Source organism: Sus scrofa, chromosome 8, assembly GCF_054392235.1.
Source record: "Sus scrofa isolate SSC_HxYL_T2T_F1_AM1 chromosome 8, Sscrofa_HxYL_maternal_Yorkshire_Landrace_v2.0, whole genome shotgun sequence".
NCBI lineage: Eukaryota > Metazoa > Chordata > Mammalia > Artiodactyla > Suidae > Sus > Sus scrofa.
The window spans coordinates 77109002-77123174 of record NC_139390.1 but is presented as its reverse complement, the minus strand read 5'-3'; the positions used below and the strand labels follow the sequence as shown (position 1 = coordinate 77123174).

Here is a 14173-nt window from a genome sequence, read left to right as displayed (position 1 = left end):
TGCTGAAAGTCAGCTAGCCTTGGAGTCTCAGAATCTCCACGTTAGGAATGAGATGAAATTATGTGCATTTCCAGTGCCAAGAACTTATTATTTCCTGAGTGAATCTATTTTCTCGTTAGAATTTTAGACATAGCTTCTTTGCATTGAATCCGAATTCATCTGCCACTAACCCTTAGGTCCTTGTAGCGACCCCTGGGACCGAACAGTATGCATATAATTCATTTTCCATGTGACAAGTCTTCAAATAGTTGAAGAAATGTATCACTCAAGCTGCCTTCTTTGCCTCCGTCCTCTCTGCTTAGGGCTAAACCAGCCGGAAAGAGGTGTCATTTGTGAAACAGAGGCCAGAACCCTCACAGGTCTGGTGAGGTTTAGCAACCTATCCCTCAGGAGATTCACCATCTTCCCTTGGGGGAACACTAAAAATAGATTTCCTTAGCTGCAGTCTTGGGAACTGATTTCACATAGATTACTAATAGCTCCTCCCCCTCCCTGGTGTCTTGGAATATAACTCGTATCAATCAAAAAGCTTGAGTTCATCAAAGGATTTGGGAATGCTCTTAAAATGTCTACACTCAGCTTGGATTTTTTATTTTTTATTTCTGTGCTATTGTGGCAAGAACACGAGAGCTAGCTACTCTCCCGACAAAATTGTGAGTGTCCATGACATTCCTGTGGACTCTTTAGCGCCTTTTTATCTTGCTTCAATGAAGCCTGATGCTGGTTGATTAGTAACTCCTCTTTTCTCCCTCTGCCCAGCCCCTAAAAACCACCCTTCCACTCTTTGCTTCTACCAACTGGACCATTTTAGAGACCTCATGTAGATAGAATCATGCAATATTGTTCTTTCTGGGACTGGCTTATTTCATTTAGTATGGTGTCCTCAAGAGTCATCCATATTGTTGCATATTTCGGAGCTCACCCTTCAAATGGCTATGAGTGAAAAAAAACAAAAATATTGTTAGTGAGGATGAGGAGAAATTGGAACTCTTGCACACTGGTGATGGGAAGGTCAAATAGTGCAGCTACTATGGGAAATAGTCCAAAGTTTTCTCAGGAAAAAAAAAAAAGAACTAGATGAACAAGCAATCCCACTTCTGGTTATTTACCCAATGGAATTGAAATCAGAATCTTGAAGAGATATTAACACTCCTATGTTCAGTGCCTAACTATTCACAATAGCCAAGCTGTGGAAACAACCTAAATATCCATAGACAAGTGAATGGATAAAGACAATGCGGTATGTACATACAATAAAATACTGTTTAGCTTTAAAAAAAAGAAGGAAAATCTGCAGTCATCTTGGGCTTTGATACCTCTGATGCTCTTTTTTATTTTCTCTCTGGTTCTGCTTGGCAGAAAAAAAATTAAATCACAATAAAATTGAAAAGAAAGTGTGTGCGTGCGTGTGTGATTCATGTTTGTTGCACCATTGGCACAGAGCAACTGGCCATGCCCCCCTTTGATATTTTCATTAAGACTATAATTAGAGGAGTTCCCGTCATGGCTCAGTGGTTAACGAATCCGACTAGGAACCGTGAGGTTGCAGGTCCGATCCCTGGCCTTGCTTAGTGGGTTAAGGATCCGGCGTTGCCGTGAGTTGTGGTGTAGGTTGCAAACTCAGCTCGGATCCTGTGTTGCTGTGGCTTTGGCATTGGCCGGTGGCTGCAGCTCCAATTGGACCCCTAGCCTGGGAACCTCCATATGCCGAGGAAGCAGCCCAAGAAATGGCAAAAAGAGTTTTGTGGTCCCAAGTCATTTGCACACATTTCAGCCCTTTTAGAGGCTATTTTCAGAAGTTTGTAGCAGTCACTCTAGGAGTTTCCATCGTGGCTCAGAGGAAACAAATCTGACTAGGAACCATGAGGTTGCAGGTTCAATCCCTGGCCTCGCCTAGTGGGTTAAGGATCTGGCGTTGCCACGAGCTGTGGTGTAGGTTTGCAGACGCAGCTCAGATCCCACGTTGCTGTGGCTGTGGTGTAGGTGGACCTACAGCTCTGATTGGACCCCTAGCCTGGAACCTCCATATACCACGGGTGTGGCCATAAAAGACAAAAGACAAAACAAAAAAACAAAACAAAACAAAACCAATTGTATATAGTATTCCACTCTGTTATCCAACCCAGAATCGTGTCTACACTGATGGAAAACTATGACCATGTAGGAAGGGGTGAAGCCACTATGGCAGGTGTGTTAGGGAGGTATGACTAGGGCCTGGCCACGTTACAGCATTAAAATTATGCAACTTAGATGCTTGCCTCCTTAGTCTACAACTAAGCCTTGCACAAAAGCCCAGATTTTCTTTAAGAAATAAAAAAATATCTTTCTGAAGCATGTATGAATATGGTCAAAAGAAAAGGCCATAATGGAGTTCCCATCATGGCTCAGTTGTTAATGAACCTGACTAGGATCCATGAGGTTTTGGGTTCAATCCCTGGCCTCGATCAGTGGGTTCAGGATCTCGCGCTGCCGCTGCCGTGAGCTGTGGTGTAGGTCGCAGACACAGATTGGATCCTGTGTTGCAGTGGCTGTGGCATAGGCCGGTAGCTGCTGCTCTGATTCAACCTCTAGCCTGGGAACCTCCATCTGCCACAGGAAGTAGCCCTAGAAAAAGGCAAAAAGACAAAAAAAAAAAAAAAAAGAAAAGAAAAGAAAAGAAAAGAAAAAGTCATAATGGTGAGCTGAAACTGATAGATGTGATATCTCAGATTACGTCTGAGATTTATTAAACTTTTAATAAGCTACCTTTTAAAAAGATAGCAAGTCAAACAGATTGAGGCATACATATAAAAAATGGATCCCCGAAGTACTGAAGAGGAAAGGATGATAAAATAGGTATGAACCCCTTGCCCCAGCTAATAACCCCTTTCCTACAGAAAACTAGATTGCAAAGCAAAATCACCTAATACAGCTTTTGAGCAGTGATTTTTTTCCCACTGGTTTTCCTTGGAGACTAACTCAATAGTTTCAAGAATATTTGAAAACCCTGTACATGTTTTACACTAATAAATGTTGTTGTTGTTGTTGTTGTTGCTTTTTAGGGCCACACCCACAGCATACGGAGGTTCCCAGGCTAGGGGTCTAATAAGAGCTGTAGCCACCGGCCTACAACAGAGCCATAGCAACACGGGATCTAAGCCGTGTCTGCACAGCTCATGGCAATGCTGAATCCTTAACCCACTGAGCGAGGCCAGGGATTGAACCGGAAACCTCATGGTGCCTAGTCAGATTTGTTTCTGCTGTGCCAAGACGGGAAGTCCAATATACTATGATTTTTTAACCATCTACAAAACACAGTATTTATCATTACCATAAAGACATTATCTTCCCCATGCCTATTTCTTCTTATTCACCCGCTCTTAAGGAGTTAGATAATGCTAATGACCATTAGGAAATCTGCCTATACTACTGAATGCCTTAAAGTCATCATTTGGACAATCTATGCTGAGCTTGAAAGGATGCATTCTGGAATTTTCCTTTTGACCCCCTCATGTATGTCTGTTTAGGTGCTGTGCCTCACAAATAACCACAAGCTTATTTTGTCCCACCCAGAGGAGTGGGAGGAGTGTCCCTGTGGGAGGCTGTGCTGTGTGGGAGGAGAAAGGATTGATGTTTAAAGGCCTCCAAAAGAACCCATTTAAGTCTCCTATCAGATTTGGGAGGGCTGGTTCTACCAGCCAAAAGCTGGCACAGGAGAGACACCATGCAAGCAATTCCTGGCTTGAGGATTCTCGAGATACAAGTTCTACCTTGGGACTCTGATATAGATCTGACCCGTTCTTCCTTTAGCAACAGCTCAGTTTATAATCTAAATCATGGAGACCCACCTCAGTTACATGAATGAGGCCTTGGGAAGGTCATAGTTATTGGTTGCAGAGTTCCCGTCGTGGTGCAGTGGAAATGAATCTGACTGGGAACCAAGAGGTTTCGGGTTTAATCCCAGGCCTCGCTCAGTGGGTTAAGGATCTGGCATGAACGTGAACTGTGGTGTAGGTCGCAGATTCGGCTCGGATATGGTGTTGCTGTGGCTGTGGTGTAGGCCGACAGCTGCAGCTCCGATTAGACCCCTAGCTTGGGAACCTCCATATGCTGTGGGTGCGGCCCGAAAAAGACAAAAACAAACAAAACAAAGTTAGTGGTTGGAACGCGAATTTACCTTCATGGATGAGTGAATGAATTGAGCAAGAGAAGAAAAAGAAGAAGGAGGAGGAAGAGGTAGAAGAAAAGGAGTAAGAGAAGCAAGGAAGGCAGGAAGGAGGAAATAATGGAACAAAAAAGTTGCGTGACCTTGAAGAGACTGAATATTTGGTCCCAAGAAATGTGGAAGGCACATTCTCTGGAGTACCTATTTTTTTCTAGCAGTAAATAAAGCCCTAGGGAAGGTTATTAATGTATCTGGCTTATCGCATGTGTTAAAGTACATAATTTCATACTCTAGTGGCCTGAAAATGTTAATTTACCATTTGAATGGCATGAATGCTGAACACTTATACCAAGGCCTGGCATTTTATTTGGTAAACATTTGGTGTCTTTTCCTTAGGTTTGCTCTATTTTTTATTAATGTCTATGGCGAAAGAAAATAAAATAGTAACATTCTATGGAGGATAGCAAGTCAGTTGTTAGTTAGGGGACCACTCAAAGTGAAAAGAGACCTCAACACAGGGCCCTGATCCAGAGGGAGGGAAAGAGCAGCAGCAAGAAAAGGGAAGGATGGAGATTGAACAATGGCAGGTCCCGATGGTTTCCTGTGCTCTCGCCCTTTTCATCTGGGCTGCAGGAACATCCAGCCCATAAACCTGGATTTCTTTAAACGCTGGAGTCCTGATTTTTTTTTTTCCTCGAGATATACTGGTTGCCTGGCCCACTAAAATAAGTTGACTTTTTTCTTTTTTTCCTTTTTAGGGCCACACCTCCTGGGCATATGGAAGTTCCCAGGATAGGGGTTCAATTGGAGCTACAGCTGCCAGTCTACACCACAGCCACAGCAACGTGGGCTCTGAGCCTCTTCCTGGGATCCTTAATCCAGTGAGTGAGACCCGGGATGGAACCCATGTCCTCATGGATCCTAGTCAGGTTCCTTACCCCTGAGCCACCATGGGAAATCCATGGCTTAGTTTTGAAATGACATGTCCCTTGTGGAAGAAAAGTTCATTCATAATTTGTCTAATTTAAACAGTGGAAGAGGTAGGGGCAGCCATCTGCCGGAACTGCATTTCTTATGTACATGAACGCTTATTGGACTTTCGAATTCTATGGAAACACACCTTCTGTACTAAGGAGCATGATTGCACATGTTGATCTACCAAGAGCAACACGATCAGTCTGAACACTGCTGTACCCTTTAGTTCTTCTGGAGGCCAATATATTAATCATGTAAGGTAAAACTGGATGCTGCTTTCCATTGTTGGAAATTACAATAACTCTGGCTCGGGTAGTCAGTGTTGGAAAGTGAGACACGTGGACAAGGAGAAATCTCGACAAGGCTCTTTACTTCTGCAGAAGGGCACGGGCACCCCAAAAAGTGTGCGCGCGCAGAACAAAGGACACTCCCCTATTTATCCCTAACGCAAGTGTTGTACCTGTCCCCTTCATTGGTCTGGTCAGGGTGCACATTCTTCCCGGTTGGCTAATTTGAAACAAATTGTTACTGGGAAAAGAGGTAAGGAGGAAGGAGGTCGCAGGGTTGATTCAGCGGAAGCTGGAGCCAGAGCAAAATGGAGTAACCAAGATTTCCTTTGATAGAAAAGATGTTATGTTACTTTCCACACTGTCTTTGAAAGCTGTGAGGATGCCTTTGTGTTCCAGAAAAGGCTTGGTGCAGGGCCATCAGATTCCACCTCTGGGTAAAGAGGAGGTGTGATGACATAGAGATGGTACTTGGCAAGTTCCCCGCCCCGGCCCCGCAAAAAACGTTCTCCTTATCCCCATAGATCCCAAAGAGACGGTGAATTAAATAAATAAATGAAAATACAATGGATAAACGAGTAAATGGAGAAAAAAAAAAAATCCAAAGACCTTCCTAAAGTAGCTCCGGAAGAGCCCAAACTCCCAGATAGCAAATTGCATCTGGAAAAGAAAGGCTTGTATGTAAATTGTCAAACGCCTGCGGTTAACCGCAGTGAAGGTTGGCTCTGGTTCCTCCAAGACAGGAGCAATCGGCTGAACTCAGGGAAGCTGGAATTCCGAAGCACGCACAGGTCTCTGATTCTCGCCCAGTGGGTTCCAGGAGTTTAGAGCTGGCTTCCCCCAGCGCTGTTGGCACCTCGACCCCTCCACGTGCGCTCTCTCGGTTCCCTCCCCACCTCCGCGACTCCCCAGGGGCACGAAAATGAACCGTCAGGTGCGACCCAGCAGGGGGAGCGGGTGAGCTGGCCCGAGGGCAGCCCGAAAGTGTCCCGGAGTGTGGGTGTGGGTGTGGGGTAACTTGGGTGGGATCAGCGTGGAGGCCACCACGATCAAGTGCTGCGCCTCGTTGGGGGGGTGTGTGCAGAAAGAGCGCGGATAAATAGGAGGGTCCCTCCTCCCGGACATATTCGCGGAGCCTGACGGCCGCCTGCCCCGGGTGTTTGCCCGCCGCCCGGTAGCCTGGGTGCCAGCCTGGGGAGTAGTTTCATTTCCTGCTGGCTCCAGGACTCGTTTCCAGGCACCCCGTCGGGCGCCCGAGGCCCGGGAAGGGGGCGCGGGAGAAGGCGGGAGACTCGTCTGGGGGCTGCCCGGCCCCGCAGCGGCGTTGATGGCCGGGGCCAACCCCGGCAGCGGCGCCAGCTCCCTGCCACTGCTCCTGGCCCTCGCCCTGGGTAAGTGGCAGCGCTGGTTACCGGAGACCCAGGAGGAAAGTCTAGGGTGGAGTCGCAGGGAGGGCGAAACGCTGGCATCTGGACCCGAGGGCGCCTTGAGGCTGGCAGGGACGGGTCTGAGAACTTGGACGAGGCAGCTCAAGGTGAAGGATCTCGCAGTTGGGCACCTGGGGCTGCACCTGTTGCCGCGGCCCTGGTCGCGGGGGTGGGGGGCGGCCCTGGGGTGGAAGGGATCCTGTGGGCAGGCGCAAAGCCCAGGGCCTGGCGCAGGGCACAGGTGCCCTCGGGCCCTGGGTCGCGGTACCCGTGAGCGAGGGGTGGTGGCAGGGAAATCCACCAAAGCGGGAGCCTGGGACAAGAGAGAAGACATCCCGTGGGAGGAAGACGAAAGGGAACTCCTTGGCTTGGGATGCAGCGCAAGGTGGAAAGAGATTTGCCTGGTAGGTGCGCGGCGCGGCGCGTGGGCATGTCAGGCTTGTGCTAGAGATGGGAGGGGACGACCTCAGAGACAGACATGACCACAACCTGGGAAGGAATTGGTACACCATTTCTTGCTGGTGAAGTTGGGAGGAGCGGGAGGAGAAAAAAAAAAAAAAAAAAGACTCGGCTTGTGAGCCCTGCATCTTCTGTTGTTGCTGGGGAAGCCCAGGAGAGGGAGGTGCCATTATACCCAGGGCATGATTGATGAAACACAGAGATGCTTTACTTGGAATATATTATTTCCTACTTGAAGGAGACATTGCAGAGAGAACCCTTTTCTTCACTTTGACGGTGAAAGTTGGGTTGTTAGGTTAAGGACTATAGGGTGTGGTCACCTGGTTTGAAGGAAGAGTGGCCAGAGGGAGAAGTGGCAGGAGGCCTGGGACCCAGAGGCTCTCCTCACCTCCTTGGGGGTCTACTGGCAGAGAACTTCCCATGCCCATGCTTGGGAAAGTTGATGCAGCTGGAAGCAAGGCTGCCTCCACCCTCCAGCATGGGAAGGGAGCAGGAAGATTATTTAGGTGGGAAAATCCTGCTACTTCAAGGCATGCCCTCTGCATCAGGGCCTTTGGGGGGGGGGGGGCAGAGGAAGGGAAACCGTATTTTGTTGTCCTAGCTGGGGTGAGAGGTAGGGAGGCCTGGGCCTGGGACATGACTATAAGAGGAGGAGCATTTCCAAGGCTCAAGGGTCTTAGTGATAAAGATACTACTTTCTGGGCCTGGGAAGGACCAGGCTTTCTCTTATGGAAGAGAAGAGGTGGGATCTAAATGGAAACTTCCATTTGGCTGTGTCTTTGGAATAAGAGAGGTGCCTAGGAGTTCCCGTCGAGACTCGGTGGTTAATGAGTCCAACTAGGAACCGTGAGGTTGCGGGTTCGATCCCTGGCCTTGCTCAGTGGATTAAGGATCCGGCGTTGCCATGAGCTGTGGTGTGGGTTGCAGATGTGGGGGCTCGGATCCCGCATTGCCGTGGCTGTGGCGTAGGCTGGCAGCAGTAGCTCTGATTAGATCCTTAGCCTGGGGACCTCCATATGCTGTGGCAGTAGCCCAAGAAATGGCAAAAAGACAAAAAATAAAAAAAAAAAAATAGAGAGGTGCCTAAAAAGATGACCTTGGTGGAAATGGATCAGACTTAACCATAGTTAGAGAGAGAATGGACTGACTGGCAAACCCTGCGGAGGAAGAGGTCAGAAACAATTTCATGATGGAGTGACACAAAGCCTGAGCAGGGTAAGAGGCCTGAGAGTTAGGCCTAGACACAGTCCTAATGCTTTTGCCAGCATCACTTGAATGATGCTGGCCTTCTCTTCTTCCATCTCATCTGGACTGTCCAGAAGTCAGTGTGTTCATTGAGAATCTGCTCCAGTCAGCAGGATGCTAGAGCGTATGGGAATGGGAGTGAGAAGAGGCTCGAGAGAGTCCTAAGGCATGATTCCTGCCATAAACTATGTCATGTTGAACTTGGGAATGCAGGGCTAACTGATATGAAACAATAGGAGATCCTGAAACCAGAGAAAGGAGAGCTCAGTGGGGAGGGAGCGGGCAGTGAGGAAGCTGCCTGGAGGACCTGAGCAGGTACAACTGAAGCTTGGTAGGATTTGAAATAGTAGGGAAGAGACAGTGGTGGGAGGGGGAGGGAAAGCCTTTAATGAAGTTGGTGGTAGAAAGAAGATTGCTGGAGTTCCCATCGTGGTGCAGTGGTTAATGAATCTGACTAGGAACCATGAGGTTGTGGGTTCGATCCCTTAAGGATCCAGCATTGCCATGAGCTGTGGTGTGGGTTGCAGATGCGGCTGGGACCCTGTGTTGCTGTGGCTGTGGTATAGGCCGGCAGCTACAGCTCTGACCCCTAACCTGGAAACCTCCATATGCATAGGTGTGGCCCTAAAAAGAAAAAAAAAAAATTTGGACACGAGGAGTTCCCTGGTGGCCCAGTGGTTAAAGATCCAGCATTGTCACTGCTGTGACATGGGTTCGATCTCTGGCCCAGGAACTTCCGCATGCCTCAGCCAAGTTGAACCAGTAAACAGTTACACACCATTATGGGTCTGGAACACAGGAGTGATATAGTGAGAATAATGATTTAAGGAGACAAACCTGGCAGTGGAATGCAGTGGGGGTGGGGGGACCAGAAGACAGGATTGTCTCATAGGTATAATCTGGGAATGAGCCAATTCAGGGCTAGATTAGTCTGAGGTGCCTGCAGAAAGGTTATGTTGAAATGACTGTTCCAGGGTGGTGGGCATTTGTCCCTATATTCTATCACACAGTGCTTCATTTTTTTCTCAAAAATGTGTCCAAAGGAAGAAATGAAACAAACAAACAAACAAAACAGAAGGCTAATCCAGTGCTATTATAACTCAGGGCAACCTGAGTGAGCAATGGCCTAGTCAAATGTCTGGCTTTGGGAAATGAACTCAGTCTCTAGACCTCCTAAGAGCTCCACTCCTTGAAAAACACCAAAGGGTGTAATTTGTTGACCTCAGTGTTTCCATGATGTGCTCCTGTTTCTCTCATATGCACTTAACTTTTGAGTCTCCTTCCTAATTGAAGTCACATGTTATTTTATTTACTTCTCCAAAAGAATGTGAGCAACGGCTATGTGATGTACTTGTGTGCGCGTCTCTGTGTGTGTGTGTGTGTGTGTGTGTGTGTGTGTGTGTGTGCGAGAGCATGCAGCAGTGAAAATGCCTGGAGAGCTGGCCCTGAGTAGATGCAAGATCTGGTTGCAGCTCTGCCAGTCCGTGACCCTGAGATGTGTGTAAGTTACTACTTTCGGGGCATTGTTTTTCTCACTTGCAAAATGAAGGAGCTGCTTCAGATGAGACTAAGGTCCTTCCCAGCTGACCTTCTACCTGATCTTTAACCAATATTTCTACTGGGAATGTAAGATAAAATCTTTTCACAATAATATTTAACTTCCATTTACTTTCTCATGGATTGGTGTTTTCTATAAACTTTATCATAACAGAGAGAACCATGGATGGTTCTTTCTTTGATAAATACAGTGGCACTAACGTTGCTTTTTTTTTAACCTTGAAGAAATTGGATTCTCTTTTAGTTCTGTTTTTAAATTTCTCCCTCTCATCCAATTACTATAAACAAGTTAAAGCTAAAATCATAACCAGTGAAAAAGGGGAATTTTTTTTTCTTTTTTTTTTAAAAAAATGAGTGAGTTTTAAGGTCAAACATGTGTTCACCTTTGTTAAAATCTAAACCATTAAGATATGTAAGTTGGTATTAAGTTCTTCTTGAGACTATGAATGCACTCCTGATGGAATATCTAGCTTTCAAGTTGCAAAGCAAGTAGGTGGTGGCAGAGTAAATTCTCAATGTACGAAGGAAATAACCAAAGTCCTGCACAGGGAAGATTTGAGGATTTGACTCTTCAGTTGTGCTTTTTGGCTTAGAAGAGAGTTGGGAGAGTTTTCCTCTTCAAAAATCCCAGGTTTCACAGGCCACACTTGCCTATTAACAACTGTTACAAATCAAATTTTGCTATTGCTCCATTCTCAGTTGTTCTGTGGAAATTCCCAAATAATTCTGGAAGAAAGGCCCCCATCGTGTAGGCAAGCTTTGTTGTGCCCATGGAAGGTGGCCCTGCTGATGCTTGGCTTGCCAAGATCTGTGCTGAAGTCAAAGGTGCCCAGGACAGAGGGTACTCGTGTCTGTCCACACCCCTGGCACTCCCCCCCCCCCACACACTGAGACTGCTCATTCCCGTACCCTGTGCTTCTTACATCCACAGAGATCCCAGCGGGAAACAGGCTCTTATTTTTCACACCCTCTAATAGTGTTCAGCTCATGTCAGGACACAGGCATCATAGGGGACAGACAGAGAAACAGGTGCCCGAGTCACCCCTCTGATCCATAAACCATGCTTGTCAGCTTCTCCATTAAGGAATTATGTCTTCCCAGATGGGGCCAAATAAGCCAGAATCTGGGTTGCATGCAGTTTAGGCCAAAGCCATCATCCTGATACACTTCCAAAATTGCTGATAAGCCCCTGGATCCACCAAGAATCCGTATTCCAGGTGGTCAAGTGTCTCTGAAAATAAAATGTAAGAGAAAAGCAATCTGGTTCAAATGGTTATGCTTTGTACTGCTGATGACTGCTGGTTTGCCTAGGAATATTTGTATCTTAAAAAAGAAATCTTGGAGGGAGTTCCTGTCGAGGCTCAGTGGAAATGAATCCGACTAGGGACCATGAGGTTGTGGGTTCGATCCCTGGCCTCGCTCAGTGGATTAAGGATCCAGTGTTGCTGTGAGCTATGGAGTAGGTCACAGATGCAGCTCCGATCTGGCGTTGCTGTGGCTGTGGTGTAGGCCGGCAGCAACAGCTCTGATTAGACCCCTAGCCTGGAAACCTCCATATGCCGTGGGTGCAGCCCTAAAAGCAAAGGACAAAAGACAAAAAACAAAACAAAACAAAACAAAAAACCCAAAACAAAAAATAAATAAAAAAGAAATCTTGGAGTTCTCGTTGTGGTTCAGCAGGTTAAAAACCTGATAGTGTCCATGAGGATGCGAGTTTGATCCCTGGCCTTGCTCAGTGGGTTAAGGATCCAGCATTGCTGTGGCTGTGGTGTTGGCCTCAGCCTCACTTGCAGTTCCAATTCGACCCCTGGCCTGGGAACTTCCATATGTCTGCAGGTGTGGCCAGAAAAAAAAAAAAAAAGAAAAAAGAAAAGAAATCTTGATAGCTCAAATGAATCTGTAATTGCTAGATTTTAAATAAATCATTTTTTAAAAATGGTTGGAGAGATATGAGATATTTAATCTTGATTCGCATCAGTTAGGTAATAACCTGCTTCGATTATCAAGAAGATCAAGTTAAACAGCCAAGAAATACTATTATTCATTTTTTACATTTTTTGAGGCTATGTGATACATTATTTACTTGATCTGTAGACCAGAATCAGTGCTTCCAAAACAGTGCCAAAAACTGTAATACTGTTTGTGTTCAACTTTCTTATTTCAAAATGCCTCTGTTGGTTGTATAGCAAGATGAGTTATTAATATAGCATTTCCCTCTTTGCTAAATAGTGAATTTATTCATTCATTTACCCTTATCTTTGGGGTGTATAAAGAGTGCCTGGCACACTGTGGGAGTTGAAAACATATTAGTTAATTGAATGAATGAATGCATGCAAGTGGCAGATGCAATAAAGAAAGCAGTTCTGGGAGTTCCTGTCATGGCACAGAGGAAAGGAATCGGATGAGGAACCATGAGATTGCGAGTTTGATCCCTGGCCTCACTCAGTGTGTTAAGGATCTGATGTTGCCATGAGCTGTGGTGTAGGTCACAGATACAGCTTGGATCTGGCGTTGCTGTGGCTGTGGCCAGCGGCAACAGCTCCGATTAGGCCCCTAGCCTGGGAACCTCCATATGTCTTGGGTGGGGCCCTAAAAAGAAAAAAAAAAAAAAAGAAAGAAAGCAGTTCTCTTTTTTGTTGGCCAAACATGCCCACAACTCCGAGATGATGTAGAAGACATGTTTCTTCATCTCTTCTTACTTAGGACATGCTTCCCGAAGTGCTAAGAGATCCTTTCACAGAAAGACTTTTGTTTGGTAAGTGGTAAGTTTACTTCTGTTTTTTAGCATTGGTACTGCTACCTGTCACATGTTTGGTTCAAGGGCAGATCTCATCAGTCAAAATAGAGGCTTTTAAAATAAGTGTTTAGGAGTTCCCGTTGTGGCACAGTGGTTAACAAATCCAACTAGGAACCATGAGGTTGCCGGTTCGATCCCTGCCCTTGCTCAGTGGGTTAACGATCCGGCGTTGCCGTGAACTGTGGTGTAGGTTGCAGACTCGGCTCGGATCCCGAGTTGCTGTGGCTCTGGCGTAGGCTGGTGGCTACAGCTCTGATTAGACCCCTAGCCTGGGAACCTCCATATGCCGTGGCAGCGGCCCAAGAAATGGCAACAAAGACAAAAAAAAAAAGTGTTTAAGGAGGGGCGGGAAAAGCATGAGACTCAAGGTGGTTTCTAGACGTTCATTTAAAAAAACACCCTTTGAATTCTGTGAGGTGTAAGGGGATTTGCTCTCGTTTGATTAGAACTGTTTCTAACACACATGTGTTTTACTAGTTGGGAGTCACCATCAGCTGGGAGTTGTTATACTCATGGCTTTCTCTTCAGTATTAAATATATTAGGAGTTCCCCTTGTGGTGAGGTAGTTAATGAAGCTGAGTATGAATCATGAGGTTGCGGGTTCGATCCCTAGCCTTGCTCAGTGGGTTAAGGATCCGGTGTTGCCGTGAGCTGTAGTGTAGGTCGCAGACATGGCTTGGATCCTGAGCTGCTGTGGCTCTGGCGTAGACCAGCAGCAACTGCTCCAATTAGACCCTAGCCTGGGAACCTCCATATGCCTCGGAAAGCGGCCCTAGAAACAAGGCAAAAAGACAAATAAATAAAGACATTAAAACGCTTTGGTGGCCCCTGTAGAAGTTGAGATCGATTTGCTGGGGAGGCTAAATGCAGTCTGACTTGTTGGTGTTGGGGAATTCTCTAACTAATCTAACGTTATGCCTAAATATTTCATAGCCATCAATTGTCTGGATTCTTTGATATTTGGTTTTAAGCATTGTAAGCCATGCTACTTTGGATGGGCCAGGCAGGTCCAAATTAGGAGAAGAAGGTTTACCTCTGCCTCTAGTGCGGAAAGCCCAGTAATAAGAACAGAAAATTGTCATTGGAGCTGAATGAGGCCATTTCAGGAGACCCAGATATGACTTGCTCACGACCACCTTCCTGTTGAGTTTCTGATGCTTGAGGGGTCCAGTCTCGCAGGGTGACTGACAGGAGATGTTGCTAGGTACTCACATAGCTGCTTAACCTTCGGGATGGGATCCCAATGTGGTAACTCTTTATATTTTGGAGACCTTTGCCATTG

General features: G+C 46.4%; 1 protein-coding gene across 14 annotated transcripts in view; it reads left to right on the top strand.

The window, feature by feature from the left end:
- Positions 1 to 6414: 6414 nt before the first annotated feature.
- BTC (betacellulin) overlaps positions 6415 to 14173 on the top strand; it is a 51748-nt gene continuing 43989 nt past the window's right edge. For 3 of the 14 annotated variants that reach the window (XR_014813799.1, XM_084973919.1, XM_084973918.1), the window contains exons 1-2: positions 6415 to 7237; positions 12798 to 12849. Coding sequence is in view for 10 of the 14 variants with exons in the window: in XM_084973919.1 (XP_084830045.1) it covers positions 6734 to 7237; positions 12798 to 12849 (556 nt within the window). In the remaining 4 variants the exon portion in view is untranslated. The remainder of the gene's footprint in view (positions 7238 to 12797; positions 12850 to 14173) is intronic. The other 11 variants (XM_084973921.1, XM_084973923.1, XM_021101443.2 and 8 more) reach the window with 6 other exon arrangements.